The sequence below is a fragment of the Cheilinus undulatus genome, linkage group 12 (assembly GCF_018320785.1).
Source record: "Cheilinus undulatus linkage group 12, ASM1832078v1, whole genome shotgun sequence".
Lineage (NCBI taxonomy): Eukaryota > Metazoa > Chordata > Actinopteri > Labriformes > Labridae > Cheilinus > Cheilinus undulatus.
This window is the reverse complement of record NC_054876.1, coordinates 27559580-27584124: the sequence shown is the minus strand read 5'-3', so window position 1 is coordinate 27584124 and position 24545 is coordinate 27559580. Positions and strand designations below refer to the sequence as shown.

Here is a 24545-nt window from a genome sequence, read left to right as displayed (position 1 = left end):
TGTGTGTGTTTATACAAATCACCTCGTGAAAAAAGCTTAGGAGTTTTGGACCTTTTTCACAGTCTACATTTTTGTGAAATTAGGTCATGTTAACAAGTCTTCACTTCTTCAGGAGTTACTGCAGCAGTTTAGGAGTTTTTGGTGTTGGTTACAAGAAGTCAAAACATTCATAAATACTCCTTAAATTATTTTCATTTTTTCTGTAAAATCTAAGTAATCCACCCATACATTTCCCTGAGATATATTGTGGTGAGGACAGAGCCAGGGTTAAGTTTGGGTGGCATCTAAACACAGTTTCAACCCACTGCAGGTATGCATGAGGTGTGTGCTTCTACAGGTATGTGGTTGTGTTCAGTCAATAAGGCACAAATCTGCTGGTGTTAGAGTTTGAAACTGTGCCAGGTCACTCTGCCCTACACACTGAGCGAGCTTACAGTAACCTGAGTATACTTTGTATGAGGATAACTGGTACTCATCTGTAATTAGGTAGGAAAAGGTTTTAATGTCAGTCATTGAGATTTATATTTCTACAGAACCTTAATAAGGTTAACCAGCCTTTCAAAAGTGGCATTGTTAATAGAGAAACACAAAATCTTAGGACCAACTTGGGTGATTCTGTTCAGAGGAATTACATTTACAAAATATTTTCAATGATAGTGTGCAAAATTAAGGTTAAATAAAGGTCAAGAATGTAAAGAAACATACTTCAACAGGAGATCAATACCCTGACTTAAATAAGTGAAATGAATGTGACGTTGAAATATAGGTGCATCTCAAAAAATTTGAATATCAAGTAAAAGTTATTTTTTTCTGTGCTTTACTTCAGAAAGTTACATTCTCCCTAAATTCTTGATTAATCTCATACAAAGTAAAATATTTCAAGACTATTTTTGTTTTTAATCTTGATAATTACAGCCTACTGCTAACAAATATAAAAAATTCACCATCTCATAATGTTAGGATATTGTGGGAAAGTCAAATTTGCAAATGAGCCTGAGCCTTCATACACTCATTCTGGTTTAGTACACATAAGTGCAATCATGAGGAAGACTGCTTACTTGACTTTTGTCAAGAAGACAATCCATGTCATCCTCCACAAGGAGGGTAAGCCACAGAAGGTCATTGCTGAAAGGGCAATCTGTTCTAAGAGACTGTATCAAAGCATATTCATGGAAAGTTGAGAGGAAGGGAAAAGTGTTGTTAGAGAAGGTGGATAAGCAACAGGAATGAGCTCAGCCTTCAGAAGATTGCCAAACAAAGCAGATGAAAGAACTGAGGGGAGCTTCACAAAGAGTGGACTGAGGCTGGACCCAGTGGATGAAAAGTCACCACTCACAGAAGGGTCCAGGAAATGGGCTACAAGTGTCGGGTTCTTAGTCCTTCTTACTCCTGAACCACAGACAACGCTATAAGCGTCTGACCTGGGCTTTGGAGAATAAGGACTCCTGTTGCTCAGTGGTCCAAAGTCCTATTTTCAGATGAAAGAAAAATTTGCATTTCTTTGGAAATCAAGGTCCCAGACTCTGGAGAAAGATCAGTGAGGCACAGAATCCAAGGTGCTTGAAGTCTGGTGTTTTCATTTTTCACAGTCAGTGATGGTTGGGGGTGGCATTTCATCTGCTGATGTTAGTCCAACATGCTTTATCAAGTCCAGAGTCAACGCTGTCAGCCATCTACCAGGAGATTTTTAGAGCACGTCATGCTTCCACCTGCTGATGTTTTATGGTGATTCTAATTTCCTTTTCCAACAGGACTTGGCACCTGTCCACATTGAAGCCAAGAGTACCGGAAACTGGTTAGCTGAACTTGGTATTACTGTATTTGATTGGCCAGCCAACTGGCCTGACCTGAACCCCATAGTAAATCTCTGGGGAATGTCAAGAGGAAGATGAGAGACGCCAGACTCAAAAATACAGATGAGCTGAAGGCTGATATTAAAGCAACCTGGGCTTCATAACACCCCAGCAGTGCCACTGACTGGTTTGCATCAAACCAAGCTGCTTAGATGCAGTAATTTGTGTAAAACCAGTTGCTGAATGCTTAAATGAGCATCATTTTCCAGAAGGTCAACATTTCTGTATTATAAATCCTTTTATGGGCTGATATTTTATGATAGTCTAATATTTTCACACAGTGTTTTTTTATTTTTGTAAGCTGTAAGCCATAATCATCAACATTAAAACAAAAAAATCTTGTAATATTTTACTTTATATGAGATGAATCTAGACTTTGTGGAAGTTTCACTTTCTGATGTAAATCACAAGAAAAAAATAATTACATGATATTTTAATTTTCTGAGATGCACCTTTAGATCATTTCAAAGAAAATGGTACTTGATAGATCAAGTCATGGGTTCTTAACCTCTATTTCAATAAATGTATCTGTATTTATATGAGAAATTCACTTATTCTTTGTAAAGTTCAACATCTGTTGCAACAGCAGCCAGCTGCAGCATTGGTAACTAAAATTAGTCTGAATAATAAATTTTCTTGTCAGGTTTCATGCTAAAGTAATTAAAAAGGCTGCTCTTGAAACATAATCCATTGATTACAAATAAAAGGTTGTAAATTCATGAAAAAATCATTTGAAACGGTAAAAGACAGTATAGAATGGTCAGTGTTTAACTGAATAAACCCTTCTACAGGTATGCACTCCAGTGCTCTGCTGACAGTGGACGACTGCTTCGACATGGGAAAGACGGCATACAATGAAGCGGATTATTACCATGCCGTTCTGTGGTTGCAGCAGGCCTTGAAGCAGCTGGACGCCGGAGAAGAAGCTGTGGTTTCCAAGGCGGAAATTTTGGATTACCTCAGCTACTCTGTTTACCAAATGGGAGACTTACCTCGAGCCATTGAGCTGACACGCCGACTCATGGTTGCTGGTAAGATACAGACACCAATTTAAAGAAGATGAACAAAAAACACCAACAACTTTTTAAATTATTTATTTCTTTCAGCCTGTGTAACCCTTATTTTTATGAAATATCAAAAAAAGCAGTTCAGATATTTGTCTTAGTTAGCTCACCAGTGCAGCCCCAGTACTTGTGCCAACTGAGTTGTCTTTTCTCACTAGAGTAAACCTCCCTCTCTGCAGTCGTATCCTGTGCTTTAATGCAGGGTGTAGTCCACGCTCAGTAATGGCCCGTGGTTTTGTTATTTTAGTCTCTGCATCAAGGCCTGTGTTGACAGCTGCAGGCCATCTCTTCAGCGCTGTGGTGCACTTGTTTACATGTTAAGTGAAATGAACTGGGGTGGAGCAGTTGAAGCAGACAGGGGCTTATGTTGTGTTATCAGCTCTACTAAAAAGAATGACTGCTAAAGGATAAAGAGCACAGTTAGCTAAGGGACAAAATATTGTCCAAGTAAGCAGTTTAATCTAACTGGGAAAACAGGAATCAGCTGAAAGGAGAGTAAGCCTTTATGTGATGACAGGGTATAACAGAAAAGAATGAATGAATGAACTTACAGATTCTGTAGTCAGCTTTTCTAGACAATGCAAATAAAATCATGAAAATCGACAGTGTACATCTACAGAGTATAACTGATTTATGTAGTTTATTCTTTCTTTGTCATTTAGAGAGGAAATCTCCCAACGAAAGCTGGTGTACTTCTTAACAGAGACCTGTTTAGTCAGTGTACTTTGCTGTTGGGAAAAGAGTGAATACATGATTTATATTCTCCCTCAGGTCTGTGTCTGACTCCCTGGTAGGTAGTTTTAACTACATCCTGTAAACTTTGAGAAAGCATCTAAACTAAATCAATACTTAGGAAATGCTCTGTTTACTGGTGATATTGTATAATTACATAAGGCAGCCTCCAACACTCCCCGCCAAACGCACACAAAAATTAAGTGCATTTCTTCTAAACTCCACAAGATGGAGCACTCTTCTCTATCCACTTTTCTTGCTTTAGTTTCTTGAACACAAACAAAGAGGTTTACTGTGCTATAAGAAGAATTTAAAGGCATTACTTAAGACCACCACCACTATAAAATGCTCCAGTAAATGTGGCCTCTATGACAGTACTTAAGAAGAAAAGTGAAGGGGATCACAGCTAAAGCTAAAACTCTTATTATGCAGGAGGGCCCATGTCAGTGTGTGTTGTAATGGCTGATTAGTTTAACGTAAAAGCAGAGTATAAATGTTTCAGATTGTTGTGGCAGTAGTTTAAACTGCCTTATGTTGTTTGCTAGTTAAATCTATATTATTTCACAAAAATTACAGGGTATTATGTAGCCTAAGTTTTAAATTTGATGCAATTTTACACAAAGTAAAGTAAATGATACCTTACCTTGTAAATCATGAAGGTGCAGCACTGGCCTTGCACCACTGACACGTTTTTCATAAATGAGGCAATGCCAAAGCATCTTATCAGCTCCTTCGGTTGTCCACCTCTCCTCTGTAATTTCTCCCACTAAAGTCTTAATTTTCTTGTACTGACAGATCCTAGCCACGAGAGGGCGGGAGGAAACCTCCGTTATTTTGAACGGTTACTCTCCAAGCAGCTCAACGAGATGAAGCAGGAATACCAGCCAGCCTCTGAGGAGCCAATCCAGCTGGGAACATACAGCCGACCTAAAGACCACCTCCCGGAGAGAGAGGCCTACGAGGCTCTCTGCAGAGGAGAGGGGATCCAGATGGTGAGAATAAATAAAGCATGCTCAGTATAGGGAATGATATAGTGTGAAAGCAGAAACACGTATTCTTCATTTAAATCTAGTTTTGTGTTTTGTTACACTGCTTCCTAAGGTTGTTGACAGGTCTTGTGCTGTGAGTAAACTTAAATTTTTAAAGCAGCCACCTAAAAATGGTTTATTAAATTAGATTGACCATTCTGATTTCAGATTGACTCTATTAAATCTTACCTTAGCTAAACCATCACACCAAAATAAAGAAAAAGGCCACTTTAAACAAGGTTAATGTTAGGATCCTTTTTGGTGTTATAGAAACTAAATCTTAACATGAGGCTTTACTTTGAGATCAGCTGAGCAATGAATCAAGAGATCAGTTTAATATTAAACAGTAATGTATGACAACCTGCATCTCTGTGCTGTTAACAAACATGACAGAAAGATTAGAACAACTGCAAAAACTAACACAAATCAGACCAAAATCAAACTTTTGCTATGCTGAAAATGTTTGATTTTACATTCACAGACATTAAAATATAGACTTTTAGACATATTTTGCAGCATGTACCTTGTATGAGGCTTGTGTATTAAAGCTCTGCAGAGTTCAGATGTCCTTTTCAGTGATTATTACTTTTTATAGATTTATTTGGTTAAGATGAGTTTTTTCTGGGGATATATGGGATTAGGTATAAACTTTCCTTTCTTCGCAGATGAAACAAAATAACTGAAGAAGAAAAACGTTGTTTCCTGCTTTTTTAAAATGATGTTCAGGTTAAACAACTGCCTGTATATCGTGTTTTTTCTTTGTAGAACGAAGCAAGGCGTAGCCGTTTGTTCTGTCGCTACCAGGATGGTAACAGAAACCCTCGTCTCCTGCTGATGCCGATGAAAGAGGAGGATGAGTGGGACAGCCCTCACATCGTACGCTACCTTGAAGCCCTGTCAGACGAGGAGATCGCAAAAATTAAGGAGCTGGCTAAGCCCAGGGTGAGCTATGAGACACCTACTGTACTTTCACCTGTTTTTCTATTAAAGGTTTGTTTTTGTTAAAGAATTTTTATGATCATTTTGATTGTTAAAGGTGGTTCTATTTTTTTTCTTTGTTATATCTGGAAGAACAACATTTATAGTAAAAGAATACAAGGGGAAGTCAGTGAAAAGACCAACACTACATGGACAAAAGTATTTGGCCGTACCTGTTAAATATTGAATTCAGGTTCATAAAGCAGACCTGCTGCCACAGGTGCATAAAAACAAGCACCTAGCCATGTAGTCTCTACTTGTAAACATCTGTGATACGAAATGGCTCATTCCGAAAAGCTCAGTGACTCAACGCATGGTACTGTGATAGATGCCACCTTTGCAATAAGACTGTTTATGAAATTTCATCCCTGCTGGATATTCCACAGTCAACTGTGCGATATTGTTAGAAAGTGGAAGCATTTAGGAACAACAGCAACTCAGCCATAAAGCAGGAGACCGTGTAAAATTACAGAGCTCTGATCTCAACCCCATCAAGGATCTTTAGGATGAACCGGAACAGAGATTGCGAGCCAGGCCTTCTTGTCCAACATCAGTGCCTGACCTCATAAATGCTTTTCAGAATGACTGGGCACAAATTCCCACACAAACCCTCCAAAATCCTGTGGGAAGCCATCAAAGAAGAGTAGAGGCTGTTATAGCTGTAAACGGTGGGCCAACTCCATATTAAAGTGCATTTATTTGAATAGAATGTCATGACAGTACCTGTTGGTGTAATGGTTGTGTGGCTGAATACTTTTGTACATATAGTGTGCCACAACAAAGATATAAGGTGGAAAGTTCAAAAATGGAAAGTCTATGTACAACCGCTGTTGTTTATAATTTTTTAAGTGTTTTGTTTGACTTTTTTTTAAGCTTGCCAGAGCGACGGTTCGTGACCCAAAAACAGGAGTCCTGACGACAGCCAACTACAGAGTTTCAAAAAGGTAACTTGTGAAGGAGAAAGCTGACCATTGAACCCTTCAATGGATCTAAATGACCATTTTGTAATGTTTTTATCAATGCATTTATTATTGTTAAACAAGTTACTCTAACTTTATTGCTATATTTTTTCACTTTTTTTGACTTACTTTTTACTATATTTTTGTTTTACTCCATGAATTTGATATTTAAACAAATTAACATAAAAAAGAGAATGAGCCTTGAACTATATAAAGATCAGTGAGAAAGTTGCTGTGAGACAATCCATCATTACTGTTGTCTGTTAAAGGTTAATCTTTAACAGTGAAGCATTATGTGCACAGCTCTCCAGCAATTAAAACATGAATGATTACATTTTTAAATTAAGGAACAATGAACATAGTATTGTAGTAATACTGATGAGAAGTAGGCAGACAACCAGTCTCAATCAATCTTTGTTTGTATTGCTCCAATTCATAACCGAGTTATCTCAAGATGATTTACAAAGAGGTCAAGTCTAGACCACACTCTCTGTTGAGGCCTGTTATCAGTCAAACAGTTTTAAGAAGATGCTATTATCCAGTTTTAAAATATGTGTGGATGTTTGCACTGTCCTGAGAGCTTCTAAGTGTATTTTTGTTTTCACAGTGCATGGCTGGAAGGTGAAGATGACCCGATTATTGAAAGAGTCAACCAGAGAATACAAGCTGTCACTGGCCTGACAGTAGACACTGCAGAGTTATTACAGGTAAGTTAATACACAACACAACCACAGAACTGTAGGACACCGTTGTGAAATCTATTACACAGAAATCTCTACGTACCAGACTACCACTGTTGGACTGGGGTGATTGGCTGTTACCAAATATATTAGATAAAAGTTTGTATGATGGTGGAGAAATTAAGATAAAGTTTGGTAAAAGTTTGAGCTAACATTGTCTGAATTATCTTTATTTTACATTGTCATTGACTCACTAGGTGGCAAATTATGGAGTCGGAGGACAGTACGAGCCACATTATGACTTTTCAAGGGTGAGTTCACTTTGTGTCAGTTAACATGACTTTGTTGTTGAGTGTAAGAAGAAAAATGTGACCTTACCATGATTTGACATGCTTTATGTTTGGCTGATTCTTATTACCAAATTACACAGAACATAGTCGAAATAACTCCTCTTATAGCCCTTAAAACACTAAAAAAAAAAAAAAAAAAAAAAGGTGTAATTAATTTCCTATTGTACTAAACTTTAGATCCAAACATCGGATATGAGGCAGAACAATCCTTACAAAAATAAAAGACAGAGGTGTTGTGATTGAATGATTCTCCAGCACAGAGAAGTCTGATGAGATGACAGGGAGGAGGGAATAAACACGGTCAGACAATCGTGGGGGGGCAGCGGAGGGAGCGAGAAACAAGGCCCACAGCAAAGGGAATGAAAGAGAGGAGCACACAGCAGTGGGAAATCCAGGTAGAGAGAGGGAACCAAACTCAGCAGTGATGCAGAGTGCACTATTTTCTGATTGTTTTACAGCGATTATGCTCCTAATAACTAAGAAACAGCAAATCTTTAACTCAACACAAAGATGTAGGAATTTATTTGTATTGAAGTGGCATTGTGTCATTATTCTGCCCTCTATCACAGCCCTATCTGCTTTTGTTCACCAGCCAGCAAATATTTTGTAATTCCATTTAACTTTTCATTGAAATGCACACGCCAGCCTTAATGTCTGTTACGGACAGAGGGGAGAGGAGAGGCAGTAATTTCTTCTGGTCCCTGAGAGTTTTTCATTACGTCCCAACCGGCAGACTTTTTTCAGTTCGCCTCGGTAAATAAACACACTGCATGCTGTTATGTATGGAGGACTGAAAGTGCCAAAATGAAATATATAAATGAATAATTGATTAAATAATTAAATATGCCATTAGTTATTTAATATTGGAAATAAATCAACAAATATATAAATAAATATATAATTATTTAATTAATTAAATGCATGTGTTGTTAAATAATTAAAAGTGTCATTAATTATTTAAAATTTGTAATAAATAAATAAATAAATTATGAAATACATAAATAATTACATAAATGTTTAAATAATTATTTAAAATGTTCATTCATTCTATGTAATGACACATCTACTTATTCCACTATTTATTTAATTAACACTCTTTGGTCAATATAGTGGTCAGAGCAGAAATAACTCCAAGAACTTCAAGAAATCCCTCTGCTTTGCTAGCCACATGTTCAGGGTCCGAAATTGCAGTGTAAACATTCTCTGCCAGGACTAAAATATCTGTTATCAACTCATGGGAGAGCTCATGCAGATCCTCAGTGATTGCTGCCATGTTTGTGTGTTTGTTTGTTTGGTGGGAAACCCCCTCGTCTGGCAACCCTGCAAACCAAAGCAATGGTTTGTGACTGTTTAGCGTTAGTCCCGCCCACTGAGTTTGATGGGAGAGGATGACGGATAAAATTATTTAATAATGCACTGCTGGAGCAGGAACCGTGAAAAAATTAAATAAATAGTGAAATTATTTAAAAAATTGTGAAATAATTAAATAGTGGAATAATTAAATAAATAGTGGAATAAGTAGATGTGTTTTTACATAGAATGAACATTTTAAATAAATATTTAAACATTTATTGAATAATTAATTTATTTCATAAATTATTTATTTATTTATTACCAATTTTAAATAATTAATGACACTTGTAATGAATTATTTAATAACACATGCATTTAATTAATTAAATGCATGTGTTATTATTTAATAACACATGCATTTAATTAATTAAATAATTGCATATTTATTTATATATTTGTTGATTTATTTCCAATATTAAATAATTAATGGCACATTTAATTATTTATTTATATATTTCATTTTGGCACCTTCAGTCCTCCATAGTTATGGCATCTTTCATGTTCAGATGTTAAACAGGGCAGGGTGGAACAAGTGGGTCCTATTAGTTGTTATCATTATAAAATAGGAAAAATAAAATATCTGAGAAATAACTTTGTATATAATTTTAAATAGTTATTGTGCTGTGCTCACGGACAGTTTTTTATGGATATAGGCATGTTCACGCTAGTCATCAGTTGTTTTTTAAGTACATATGACTTACATATATAATAAGGGTAAAATTAATATATTATACTGCAAATAGCTTTTGATTATTCTTAAATTAATTTGACTGGTTAGTGTGCTGGAGTAATTTTAGTCAACCAAGTTTACTGTGGTGCTGGCATATTCAACTGATAACAGTAAATCTTACAAAACTTGATGTAATAAGAGAAAAAAACACCAGCTGAGAGCAAGGCAACAACAGATATTTGTAGATTTGAATTTAAAAGGAAAATGCAAAGCTAGCATTACTACAGTGACATGTAAAGTAATGCTAAGAAATAAACAATTTTAACTAGTTGCCTTTAATCTCATGGATGTTGTAAAAGCAGAACAGCTAACAAAAACATCTTCAACCCTAAAGTTTCTTCTTCGTGACTCTAAATTTAAACCCATGACAATATAACACGACTATGACACTTTACAGCTTCCTTTCCTTTTGCTTTCTTAGTTATTACCAAAAAATCATCTCTAGAGTGTCTTTGCAAAATATAATGTGAACAAATCCACTTTGATTTTTCAGCTTTATGTTTTTTCCAAATCATGACCTGTACTTTTTAAATCTCTTTTTCTCTGCAAAGGTCACATTTTTGTTAACAGTGTTTGATATTTTAATGCTGTAATGTTTTGTCTGACTGAATCTCTATATATTCATGTTGTCTCTCCATGTAAGCTTCTCTCTTTTCTCCTCTGACTTTTCTTCTCATCATGAAAACATTGACATCCATCATATAAATGTTGTTTTTTTTGTGTCGGATGTTGCCAAATATCTCTGCTACTTCATGTCCTTTGATTGCAGTATATGCTTGTGTCCTAAGTGTCATTTATGATTTTCTCATTATTTTGTCTGCTTATTTCATCACCAATGGTCCTGTCTCTTTGATCCATTATAATGCTAACAGCATAGTTAGCATTTCTCTGCTGTAATCTGATAAACCATCACAGATTCTCATCCTGTCCTTACGGTAAATTGCTGGAATTATAAATGTAAATCTTGCTGCTTTAACTGACTTCTTTAAAGCATGGTTTGGAAATGACTATAGTAGTGACCTTTGTCCTTATTGTGTTTTTTTTTATGTAATAGAATTATAAACTGGAAAGTTTCCATTGTTGCATGAATGCTGGGACTTCAGATGCACCCTGTGTAGCTCTACACTTAAAGCTTTTTGTTGCCTTCTCTTCCGTTTTCCCAGCAAGATTTTAATATTTTGGATTGGAGCTTCAAATTTGATCAAATCTTACTGCTGAGATGTATTTGCTACTGATCCAACAAACACAAACACAAAATCTAATAATCCAAGCTGAATCCATGCAAAAGAAATGACCCTAAGCACAATGCCCTCTTCACCCTGTTTACTTCTGACTAGATGTCACAAACAATTCAACACATTTTCAAATCTCTTAAAAACTTCTAGTTCTAAACAGTCTGTGTTATTCTTTTGCTGTACAAAAACATCACTTCTCCCTAATGATTTAATAGAATAACTACATAGTGAACAAGTACTCTCTTTTTTGAAAGAGTTTTTAATCACTGAAAATTTTAAGCTCATATAATGTCCCTTAAACTTTCAACAGACAGCTATTTGCATTTGTTTAGAGTGGTGTATAAAAACCATTGCTTCTTAAATCCAGACCCATTGTTTTAATAAAGAGAAACTTTCTGTTGATTTGTTTAACCCACCATTATGGAAAATAATAAAAGGGTTTAATTTTAACAAGTCACCCTGAATAGATTTTCCCAAATTATCACTTGAACCTGTGATTAAAAAGTTCTTGATCAACCAAAACAGACAAGTGTTTAGTGAACTTTCTTTCCACTGAGTTTCCATCCGTCGTTCAGGGTGAAAAATAAAACGGTTCAAAAACACTCCAAACAAAAACACATTTGAGCCAGCATTGTTTTTTGGCCCATTTTTACCTTAAACACAGAAAAACTATACCCAAATATAACATGTTTTATTAGGCCCATCTCTGTCCCTGTGTAAATTATTGTTTTAGTTTTACTGTTTGTAGAATAATGGCTCCTTAAAGGCAAGGAAAAAGCCAAAAGCTGCTGCATTGCACTTCTACGTGTTTAAAAGGTAAAAGCACATGTTTAAATTTGTTACATTAGTTACTGTAGATATAGAGGAAAAGGTCACGGCACTGTTCAGCTCCCAGTTACTAACTTAAGTTTACAAAAGACAGTTTTTTGATCTACAAGATCTTCCTCAGGCCTTCCTCTTGTCTTGCACCTGTATACATTTGTCTTGGATGTGTGCATACTAATACTCTCTAAAATTTCACTGAAGTACTCTCAGTATGTAAAGCTTTATGCTAGCAAGCTTCAGTCTTTGACAACGTTGCCATTGCTACATCACCTTTCTTGATTTCCTTATCAGCACATTTACAATCTGTCTGTTCTCCTTTCTTGATTTGAATTTGAAATTATAGTTCTCCTTTCATCTCCTGGATGTTTTAATTTCATACCCACGTACATGTTGTGAAGCATGATCCTCTTCCTCAGACAGATCTTTAATGAGATTTGATCTGTGTATTAAATATGACATCTGGCTTGAAATTTAACATTATTTATCAATTTATACCATATAAAGTTGTCTCATCAAGGATGTTTTATATGTTTGATAAAAGACTCAGTCCAAAAACATCCTCATCCTCATTATATGACTTAAAGGCTTACTATGTGGCCTTCAGATCACATCTTTGAACAAAGCCTACACTTCCCTATCCTCCCCTCTTGTCCCTGCGCCTTATGTCCTACTTCCCTGTTAGGTTTCTGCAAGAAAGAAAGAGAGCTGCAAACAAGAGCTACTAAACATCTGAATCAGTATATTGTAATCAGTGTTAAAAGCACATGTGCCCTTCAAAGATGAATGACCATTGAAAGTTATTTATTTAGTTTGAAACTCGGTTCTCCTTCACTTATGCCCAGCGACAACATTATCTTGTAATACCTCTACTGTGGTACTACCTCTGTAATAGCTCTAATAACTCTAATAACCTTTTTCCTCCACGTGGTGGAAAGAATAAAAGTATGAGCATGTTTGACTCTCAGAGTGAAAACATCAACGAGCTGTTCATATAGGCACAGAGGTTACAGAGGGAGTTTGATTACACTCTCCTTTAAGGAAGGCATTACTTCACAACATATCTACTTTAAGGTTTTTGATCCCTGCTATATTGAGAATGTTGCATACTAAGTCTTTATTCTGAGTTAAGAACATGCAAAAAAGTCATTGTATTTATAATTATTTCTCTCTGCTGATATCCTTAAAAATACCTGATACTGGATGTTCTTTTGTACAAATTATCAGGTGCTCCGTGTTCATTTTATATTCACAATTTACTTATGTGACATTAGAAAATCAATGTAATGCTCTAAATTTAATTGTCAGTAAATATTGATTAAAAAATGTTTTCTGACAGGTCATAGATACAATTAAAAAAAGTTTAGTTAGTGCCCTCTGTGGCGGGCTCCTAGTGTGGGTCTTTTTGTGATGAGTTAAATGTTTAAACATCTGTTGCAGCGCCCTTTTGACAGCAGCCTAAAGACTGATGGAAATAGACTTGCTACCTTCCTAAACTACGTAAGTACATGTGCGCGTAAGTGAAAAGTGTTTTCACCTTGTATTTTTATTTTTGAATTTTATCTTTGTAGAAAGATGAGCCTGATGCTTTCAAAAGATTAGGCACTGGAAATCGTGTGGCAACTTTTTTGAACTATGTAAGTACGAGCATCCAGTCGTCGTGATTGAAGGCTGGTCGTGGCAGTCGCCTGAAACCGTCGAAGTCTTACAGAAACATGTAAAATAACTACAGTCTCTTAACACCATATTTTGTAGTGGTAGAGGTCCAGAGATGGTGCAAATACAAATTGTAAATGGGAAGCCTTTTCAGACATGGTTAGCATTGTTTACAATGGCTTTTCACCAGCAGTTTGGAAGAGTTCATGACATTAGACCTTTGTGTTAAATTTTTTGCATGAGTCTCTTTGTATACCTTGCGCTTTGCTTCCTAAAGAAAAATAAGTTGAAAATTGTAAAACATTCATACAATTCTTAAGATCATGAATTGCAACACTAACTTTCTTGGACATGAAACAGTAAATTCATGTCTCCATCATGGCACAAGAGCGTTATTTACCGTCCATTAGTGTTTTCACTTGATGTTAAGAGATTGTGGTCATTTCAAATTTTTCTGTTAGACCAGATTGCCTGAAAACGACACTTTATTCCTCTTTGTTTTAGCTTCATGGGCATATGCATAAGCTCTGATTCAATCTTGCACTTGGATTGATTGACTTTGAGAAAGGTTGACTAACTGGCCTCACAAGCATAAATTAAGATCCATCATTACTTGATGAATTTTGGAGTGAGAGGCTGTGAAATTTACAGGTTTGGGGGTTAAATAAACAATTATTGTTCTGCATGAATTTGCCAGCTACTAGATGACTTAGAATTAAGTGTGAATGTTTTAGGTTTTAGTTTTTGTCAATCAGTTCTGGTTCATGTTGTGGAGAGTTTTGTTGGCCGTCCCCCATTAACACGCTGGTGTTAGAGCCACTCATTGTACCCTGCTAACAACAAAATAGAATAATGCTCACAAGAAGATTGAAAAAATGTTTTTATGTGTTTTTTATGTCTTAATATTTCAATTCAAGGAGTTGTTCTGTTTTACAAAAACGTCATTTTCCAGTTTATCTTCCTATTTATAGGATGTGCAGATACTCTCAAAAACTCTTATAACCAAAGTTTGATTAACTAAGTTAAAGGCAACCTGTGGTTTGTAGACTGATTTGTACATGATGCTTTGCAGAGTAGAGCAAATGTATCTAAACATATTTTGTGTAGGTATTTCTAAACTCAGATTTATTCAAACATACTTCCTTTAAGAGCTGTTAATGTCAAGGTATATTACTTAAATAAAGTTAGAGTTTCTAAATGTTTTATTGCTTTTTTTCAGATGAGTGATGTCGAAGCAGGCGGTGCCACAGTCTTCCCTGACTTTGGAGCAGCAATCTGGCCTAAAAAGGTAATGAGAGGGTTTTTATCTTTACAATTGTATATGAAATGAGTCACTTTGGATTTTAAACTGTGTTTGCTTCATGCTGGTGTTTTCAGTTGTAAACTATCAAAATGTCTTGATGCCAGGTATTAGTTTTAAGTTCCGCTTAATGCTGTGAAGTTACTGCCTGATGGTGTCAGCAGGGAAGTCGTGATTGCAGTTATAGGCCAGACACAAAACAGCAACTACATGTCTTTCTTTTTTTTGTAACTTTAATTTTTATTAATTATTTCAACATTTTATACACATAAACCCCGTAGATGACCATGTAGACATTCAATAATAAAAAATAACTTAGAAGAAAATAAAATAGCACTAAAATCACTGTTGAGAGTTTGACCTCCAGTTGTCTTTCTGTTCCTTCAGCATCGACATCTGAATCATTTGTTCCTCTATTTTCCTGCTGTAATGTCGCTGCATTTCTTCCTAAATAATGTCAGTTTTTTTCCAACTTGTCTTTTATCTCTGCTTCCTGAAATCTCAAATAATGTGTGGCTTTTCCATTATGAAGATTTCCTCCACTGATTGTCTCTGATCCTGGCTGGGGGGTTCAACTCTACCCCACTTCCTTGCGATAGATTTTTTTTTGTGGCTATTTGCAACATTTTTACCACATATCATTCCAGTATTCATACAGTTCCCTCAGATGAGTTAAAATTACACCGTTGGCTCAATGTTATGTGTATAAGGGCTGAAATAGCAAACATTATGCTGAAATAATTGAATGTTAAAAAGGAGTCAGTCTGAAATTAATCAGAAATAACATTTCTGCAATTAGTGCATTAATGAATTTTAGTTTGTCAGTGAAGCAGATGAGCAAAAGTGTGCTAAAGGGCATGTCAGGTCAGTTTACATCCACAGTCAAAGACTTAGAGCCACATTGCATTGTCCTTATCCTGTGTGTTTTGGGTTTTGATAGCCTTCTCCTTAATCCACAGGGGACGGCAGTCTTCTGGTATAATCTCTTCAGGAGTGGGGAGGGGGACTACCGGACCCGGCATGCAGCCTGTCCTGTCTTAGTGGGAAGTAAATGGGGTAAGTCAAAGTTCTTGCCAACTCAGTTGTTTGTGTTATTGTTTGGGGGTCCAGCAGTGTTGTGCTGAAGTCTGCCAATGTTTAAAGAAGAGACTTAAAATCTTCACATTTTGATTAAAAAAGCTCCCTCTTGTACTTATAAACCACACTAGAGGAGAGGTTTTCCGGTGTAATGACATGGAAATTAGACAGAGAAAGCTTATTGTGTCTTATTTTTTGTTTTTTTCAGTCTCAAACAAGTGGATCCATGAGCGAGGACAAGAGTTCAGGAGACCCTGTGGACTAACAGAAGTGGATTGAAGTTTAAACAACACGAAAAGGAACATGCATTAACACTATCATATGTACAGGAACACAAACAACCCCTCAGAGGTGCCTTTATTCTGCTAGTAATACAAAGCTCTGTCCCAATTTCCTACATACCTGTTCTCTCCCTCGAAGTGTCTACATAGTTAAAACAAAGTCTTAAGACAAAAATGTGACTCTGGTGTGCCACTTAATCTTATTTTTACCAGAAGATACAGAACTTGCATTGCCACACTTCCCCACACACACAACATTCAATCAGAGCAGTGAATTTGGCTAAGGAATTCAAGAAAACATGTAGTCAGGTTTACTTGAGAAATGAGCGTGACAAAATCCCAGCTGCATTGGATCAGTGCCTCCTTACAACATTATTCAGCCACTCAATCAAATATAAGTTAGTAACCTGATGATCTAAATGTGCAGGTCCTTTGCCAAATCTTCTTGTTTCTGCTGATCACAAAATTCAACTCTGAAATCAGGTAAATGTATGGTTTGTTCCTCATGCTGATTATTTTCTTTAAAGTTGGCAAAAGCTTCAAACTTTTCAAAAAGTAAAAACCTAAGTTCTGCAAAGATTCTACTATATCCAGAGTATGCTGGACATGTGAACTTTTCTCAAAGAGGAAAAGGGAATTTAATTCAAATTCAGTTCAGTTCAGTACTGTGGAATTAAGGCCAGAAGAAGTGTTTGACAATGATAAAAAAAAAAATGACTGCCTTGGACATGTAAGATCTACACCTACTTTGAGTTTGATTTTTGACTTCAGGGGCAGAAATGTTACCTAAAATTTAAAACCTAGGGGTCAAACTTCTTTTTTATTTAAAATAAACAGAAGATTTTAGTGAAAAGTGGAAAAAGTTACTGCCAGCTTATACTTGGATAAATATAAACTCCATTTCACCTGATGCTTTGTTTTTGCACCTCGAGTCTCTTTCTTTCCAAACTTGCCAGAGAAACACATGTCCTACAAATCATGCCCTTGATTCTTTTTATTTATAGTGTTTAAATTATTACACTGTTACATTGTGTGCTCTTTATACAAATTTGCAGAAAAGCAAATCAATAAACAGTGTCTTTTATTAGAACGCTCTTTGCCCTCAACTATTTTCAGTGGTTTTATACTCAGCATGTTTCGACATTGTGTTGTCTCCACATGTATTTTCATATTATCTTTACAATTTCTCAGGCCCTGCTGAAGCTCCATGGTCTCATTGGGTTGTGGAAGAAAGAGCGAAGCTGACAACCAAAATCTCAAACTAGAAGCTAAGAATGGTAGTCCACTGACACAATGGTTATGCCATGTGCTTAGGATATTGGCATTTTGGGTTTTTTTGTTTTGTTTTTTTTTTTTTTTTGCTAACACCAAGATGCTAATATAATCCTTCCTGGTTCCAATGGATACACAAAAATATTCAAAATGGGTTGTAAATTCTTTATAATAAAAAAAAGATACACCTGGTGGTATCTTTGACTGTATTCAAATAGACAAGCTCTTAAATATGCCACTCTTTTGTTTCTGGGGTTATAAAGTGATGTGTTGCCTCCTGGATAAGTGCTACAAAACATCTGCCTATGGGTCAAATCACCCACAACTCTGATATATGTTTGATTATCATACACAATTCTTAACCTTAATACAATCAAAACAAGATTGTTATTAAAGCAATACTTATCCTCAATAATTATTAGAAAGCAAAGAGCTCTGGAACCCAAGCAGTTGTTTGAACCAGGCTGTTAACATGACAGTTTGAATGTGTTTGAATATGGTTCTTAATGAGAATTCCTTGATTCTTTTGGGCCAGTCTCATGTGGACACTAGAGGAACTGCAGTTCTTCCCCACATACTCACTGGCCTCATTTTTCAACCCATGAGGTTTCCTCTTGTGTATAACTTCAGGCATGTTGTTTCATCCAAACGAGAAAACTCCAACCACTGTACATCACCACAAACTCACCATCCACACTATGACGCATGTGGTGATGGCAGCATCATGCTGTGGGGATGCTTTTCAGCAGCTTGTAAAGGTAAAGGGTGAAATGAATGCGGCAAAATATAAGAAAATACTGGGGGAGAATCTTATTCAAAAAAGCCAAGTTAAATTGACCATGATTGATTTAAAAAATTAATAAAAGAGTAAAACATCCAAGGGATTGATCACCTTTAATAGGCACTGTATCTATTCTTTCAGGTTCAGATAATGTTAAATACACCTATCCCAAATACACAAATGCTTTTCTTTGAGGTCGCTCAAAAATAAATCCAGGATCGCATTTTAGCTAAATTGTCCCTGAAGCATCATAAATATCTTATGTTTATACCAATTACAGAAAATTAAGTAGAAATGTTTTTTTTTCAGATATTAATCTTTTAATTTTCATATGTTTTAATCTTATATGTTTTAATCTTTATTGCCTCACTTAGTCCCCTCTTTTGACCTTCAAATGAAAGGTCAAAGTTGCTTGAAAGTTTGTGCAGCAGAGCTGAAGACAGGCTCAGCAACATCTGCAACAGTGAACTCATGTAATCCCGGCCATCTCCTTCCAACGGGTTAGAAGAGATGCCAAACCAAATCAGTTTTTGTTTTTGCAAGTCTCAAAAGGAGGCAAGAAGGCTGCCATCTTTTCACAAACTAATCTTATTCATTTTTTGGTATTACATCATAAACAAAGAGGCAGGAGTTCATTTCCCAGCTGAGACAATTATCTTTAACAGAACAGTTTATGCAGCATCTTCCAGATCTTAACCATGACTGAAACTTTGGATTATTGCAGGGATAAAAGTTGTGAGAAAGAAATAAAACAATGTTGGACTTAAAAAACTCCTTTCAGAAAAAACACCTATTATGCTGGGTGTTACAGTATAAATTGATTTAGATTTGTTAAGCCTAATGTTACGAGTTTGGTCTAATAAGCAGCTGGAGTTCTCCCTTTAACTGTTTATCTGTTGTTTTAACTACAAATTCATTGTCATTTGATATATGTTGTATTCCAGTGATGTAACAGTTAACCTTCCTGCTGTGAAGTTAGTTTTGGATTATTTTGTCTTGAGGTTTATGTGCTCTGCTCTGTGTTTATTTATTTATTGTTGCTATAAATGTCCAGTATTGATACAAGAAATGAATTTCAATAACATACCTGGCATAATTAAATCAAATTTTTTTATCTGTGATTATAATATTTTATTATTTGAGGTTTAAAAAAAATGGTGAATACTGCACCTTTTTACGTATGAAAGCTCTCTATATTTTAACAAAGGCCAAAATTCTCCCCTGTCATACATATGCACAGTGCCTATAGAAACTACTCACCCCCTTGGATGTTTTCCTCTTTTGTTAATTTTATAAATTAATGAAGGTCAACATAAATTGGCTTTTTTTTTCCTTTTTTTTCTTTTTTTTCTCTTTTTTTTTTTTTTTTTTTTTACAAAAAAAGAGACACATTTCTAAACTGAAAACAAAAAGTAGGGCAATTTGTGTTTGGTACATTATTTCTTTGTTGTAACAACGCTTCTTGGTAATAAATCTTATACCATTGGATAGCCTCTTTATTACCCTTTTAAATTATGCCATATTTGTAAGGATCATGCATTTGTGGGATGAGCAGCAGAGCTGAGTATGTGGGTTGCGCCCATGAAAAATGTGCCAAATCTTCTCTGCCAATGCCAAACAGCTGATTCTGCCATTGACTCTTGTTTTAGTGTTTGGTGGATTGGATGATTGAAGTCTGAAGAAACAAAACATATTGACAATTTAACAATTTATTCATTTAATAAACAGGAGCCTCAGTAGCGTGTGGAAGAACCATACACAGCCACAACAGCCTGGCTCCTCCTCCTCATGCTGGTCACCAGCATGGTCACACACTGCTGTGGCATGGCATCCCATTCTTCAACCAGCATTATCATCTTGGAGGATAGAGTTCTTGCTGACAGGGTGAAAAAAACAGTATTCTTGGGGTGTTGTCTTCTTGGGACCCCCACTTCACGGCCTGTCTCTGACATTCCCCGTTATATGGAACTTGGCCTTCAGTTTGGAGATGGTACTAGGGTTCACTCCAAACAATGCCGCAACTTGGTTTAGCAGAACACAAGCTTGAAGTTGCCCAACCGATGGGTCCTATCCAGATCAGTCAAACATGGGATTTTCATGGGTGCAACCCACATACTCAGCTCTGCTGCTCATCCCACAAATGCATGATCCTTACAAATGTGGCACCATTTAAAAGGGTAATAAACAGGCTTTCCAACGGTATAAAATTTATTACTAAGAAGCATTGTTACAACAAAAAAAAATTATGTACCAAACACAAATTGCCTTACTTCTTGTTTTAAGTTTATATAGTATTGTAAATTAAACAAAAATATGTAATATATAACAAGAGACAGCATAAATAGTCAATGCCATTTACATCCCTGATGTATACACAGACCAACAGTGTTACTGTAAAGGAGACACAAGGAGATCTTTTTGTTAAATGCATAATGTTGGAAGAATATATCAACATAAGAAAATAAACAATGACATAATTTGGTCTGACATGCAGAACTACAGTTTACTCAATGAACATAAAAAATAATGTCTCTCTTCCTCAGATTCTCTACTGTCCATGTGTTTGTCAGAGGACTGTTTGTGTGACAGATATATGAACAAACACAAGAGGCAAAGCAAGAGGAAATTGTTTGGAAATAAAACTCAGATGGCATCACTTTCCTGGATGGATCAAAAAATAACAAAAAGACACAGGATATGACTGAATTTCATGTATTGTTTTGACATGGTATTCAGGAGAATCAACCAACAGTGACCTGGATTTATGTTTACCAAAATACATGTAAAGATATTCCCTCTGTGTACTTTTGAGGATTAGTGTTCACAAGAACATTAAATAAGTTTAATAACAGCTAAATAAAAAACAAAAACTATGAGACAAGGATGATCTCTGAGTGATGTCACAAACTGGTTTCTGAAGAGGCCTTATGAAGTAGAGGTCAGATCCAGAGCCAGATGGACTCTTACAGAAGTAAGTATGGAAAAGAGCAAAAACTTTTCTTTCTTGTCCACTAAGAAAAGACTCTATAGTTCTTTGCTTTTAATATAAAAATATTGTCCACCTTTGCTTAAACTACTGATATACAGTGCTTAACATATTTATTAGACCACCCTAACCCTAACCAAAGTAAGGTTTATGCCACAGCTGCCCTAAATTAACAGCATTGGTAATTACTAAAATCATTTTTTATGTTTCTGCAATGGTTAATACACAAATATGTAGAAGCTCCTTAACTGAAATGATATTTTTAATGCTAAAATATAATTATTATTGTTATCCATGAATTTCCAAACTTACTGATTTACAAAAAACTTGAAAAAATAGTAAAGCACATTAATATTTCTTGATTAATATGTCAAATTATAGTTATTTACTTGTTTTCCTGAACAGAAAAATGAGTTTTAGTACTTGAATGTTATGCTTGATTAATTTCTGACTTCTCAGAGAAGCCCAGTGAGCCAGCTCAAATTTGGGTGAATTCAGTTTGAAATTCCTGATTCCTGTTCAAAATGCTAAAACGTGGAGAGCTCACTGAAAATGAAAGAGTCTGCATTAAAGCACTTCATGATGCTGGATGGTCTTTGAGACAAATATGGCAGGTGGTCTAATAAATTTGTTAAGCACTGTAGCTGCAGTCACACTTATCTCTTCACTTCCATTGTGAACAGGTTTGAAGTCATTACAGCTAAACAACGCCCTTAACGGCTACCTCTTCCTCCTAAAGTGATGCTGATTGGAGCAGTCATTCTCTGACCAGGAACAAGCGTATCAGCTTTAGGCTATGCTAGATGGGAGCACCTGATGACGGACATGTGGCTATTCCATCTGATTTGCAAGGTTAGACTGACAAAGCAGCCAATAAATCTGACCCCAGATTTTTTAGGGTCAGATGTTGCAAAAACTGCAACACAAACACTTTTGTAAAAATCTGTTCTATCACCATTTTATTCAGACTTCAGTGGAACTGAAAGATCTGCTGAAGACTGGGATGTAAAGCTGGGATATAAGTTTTAATGTTTGTATTTATTGAAAGGACTTCTCCTGACTTTTTGCTGTGCTGAAAGGAAAACCATTACAGATTTGTGAAACAGCTCACACCATCCAGCTAAAACTGTGAGAATGTTTCTGTTTTCCTCAAACTGACATATATATTTCTAAGAAGAGACCCTGATGTCCTGCTGTGACAACAGCTGCTTGCGAAATCATGAGTAATCCAGCTGATATGTCATGTAAGGTTAATATGCCTTTTAAGACAGTTGAAGTCTTCAGATATTGAACCTCTCGGCTCTAAGTGTTTTTGACAGTGTTTTTTTTTTGTTGACTAATGCCTAATTTAGTTTTAAACTCTGCACAACTGCAGATATTCATTGCTGAATCAAGGTATGGAGGTGAGCTCTCTCTGTCTCGCTATGTGTCATAGAATTAGTGTGTGAATGGAATAAATGAGGTCTGAGGAATGAGATGCTTGATTCAGCAGGCCAAACTCTCAAGGTAAAAATTGACACTGTTATGTGATCATCATACAATAAATACACAGTGCATATTTCATTATTTATGACTGGTGTATGGTGTTGAGAGGGTGTGCACACTGAAAACACTGGTGAGCTATCAGTCCATGCTCTTGATGCCCCTACGAACCATATAGTATTATGATTTATATCGAAAAGATCAACTAACACTTAGAAATCGAACAAATATTGCTGTCTGTCTACAGTGCCGATAACCAGTATTCACACCCTTGGATGTTTTACCTTTTTATTTATTCTATAAATCAGTCATGCCAATCAATCAATCAGTCGAATATGTAATGTACAATAAGTGACTGCGTTATGGCTTTACTTTTACGAGCCTTCCAGTGCCGGCCATCAAGAAGCATCCCCACAGCATGATGCTGCCACCGTCATACTTCACAGTGGGGTTGGTGTGTTTGTAGTGATGTGCAGTGTTTGGTGTCTGCTAAACATACCATCTTGTCTGATGGCCAAAAAGCACCATTTTAGGCTCGCTTGCCCACCCACCTGCTTTTAATAGCCACATAACATTGTCTGGGTAGGAAACTAGTGTACCAGCTATACCAGGTGCGAATAAGTTTTTGCAACGCTACAATGTTTTATCAGCGTATATGTTTCCATAAAGGCATATTTGGGTCTCTGGTGTGAGTTTCTAGCATCTATTTTCTTGGTAAACAGCATGACAAGCCCGCTCGACCTAATACTTGGTTGGCTGCCTGGATGATGAGTCCCACACCATAACTTATAAGACATGACATACACTGATAAAAATATTCAGTCCAATCTACTTAGAAAAACCTAGGCAACTTTTTACATCCTTTTATTTTTGTAGATAAGCCAAATTAATCTTTGTAAAAACTACTACCCCTTTTTAGTTCAAGAACAAAAAAAAAATCAAAGTGAAATTTACTTACATTTTCAGGTAGATTCAACAAGACTAATCTTTGTTTAACTTAAGGTTTTCTTTGAAATACATGTAATGTCAATTATTCTCAGCTTGTGAAATGATTCATGCTTTCAATGTAGTCTCATACAGTATTTTTAATAATTTTATTTATAATTCCCTCCCACTAGTGGTACTCATTGGTAACACCTGTTGTAATGCTTGCAAAGGAAGGACCTGCATTTGTTTCAATGCCTTCTTGATTTTCCCTCATCACTGAAATTATCAGGGAATGGTTATATTTTTGACAACAAATGTAAGTCAGGCAGTCAAAGTCATTTTCAGGAAGTACTCTTTTCACTCATGGTGCAAAAGTGGTAACCACCTAAAACAACGATAATCCTTCAGAAAGATGAACAAAGGAATCCCAGCAGTGATCTTTGCACAACATTCAACATCTAAACTCACCTGACTACATTTAAACATATCTAAACACATATAAACACTCTGCCCCAAGGCATCATGGGAAAATTCTGCCTATATCCCCAATTTGTTTCCCACCAGTCTGATCTATCATCACTGCCACGTCTTAAGTTAGCAGTTCATCTATTCCTGATTGTTCGAAGAGCCATTTATCACTCATTTGAAATACCCACAATACATCACAGGGGGCATTTATTCATGGATAATGTAGTTTTGAAACAATGAAACTGAGTACAGGTAACAACATCAGGCTTAGTTATGTGGATAAACTTTTAAAGATTGGCTAACTTTGCCTAAATTATTCTTGCTTATGAAAAAAAATCTTTCTTCTAGTGGGTGTGGTTTTGTTACACGCCTAAGGCATCACAGAGCGTAGATTACTACTTAGTTTTGATGATTTTGAAACTTTATGGTATGAAATTGGTGATCTTTTGTCTTGTTGGTTAAACAATAAATCTCACATAGTCATTGTTTTTAAATGCATATTCATAACCTTTACTAAAACTGGTTATGCAT

The 24545-nt window shown here is 35.9% G+C and overlaps 1 protein-coding gene across 3 annotated transcripts in view; it reads left to right on the top strand.

The window, feature by feature from the left end:
- The window catches only part of p4ha2 (procollagen-proline, 2-oxoglutarate 4-dioxygenase (proline 4-hydroxylase), alpha polypeptide 2), a 31038-nt gene extending 13850 nt beyond the window's left edge, over positions 1 to 17188 (top strand). For 2 of the 3 annotated variants that reach the window (XM_041801217.1, XM_041801216.1), the window contains exons 6-16: positions 2645 to 2884; positions 4445 to 4641; positions 5443 to 5619; positions 6529 to 6599; positions 7222 to 7321; positions 7552 to 7605; positions 13225 to 13284; positions 13356 to 13421; positions 14660 to 14728; positions 15700 to 15796; positions 16026 to 17188. In XM_041801217.1, the coding sequence (XP_041657151.1) occupies positions 2645 to 2884; positions 4445 to 4641; positions 5443 to 5619; positions 6529 to 6599; positions 7222 to 7321; positions 7552 to 7605; positions 13225 to 13284; positions 13356 to 13421; positions 14660 to 14728; positions 15700 to 15796; positions 16026 to 16096 (1202 nt within the window). In that variant the 3' untranslated portion in view covers positions 16097 to 17188. The remainder of the gene's footprint in view (positions 1 to 2644; positions 2885 to 4444; positions 4642 to 5442; positions 5620 to 6528; positions 6600 to 7221; positions 7322 to 7551; positions 7606 to 13224; positions 13285 to 13355; positions 13422 to 14659; positions 14729 to 15699; positions 15797 to 16025) is intronic. The other variant, XM_041801218.1, reaches the window with a different exon arrangement.
- The last annotated feature ends 7357 nt before the right edge of the window (positions 17189 to 24545 follow it).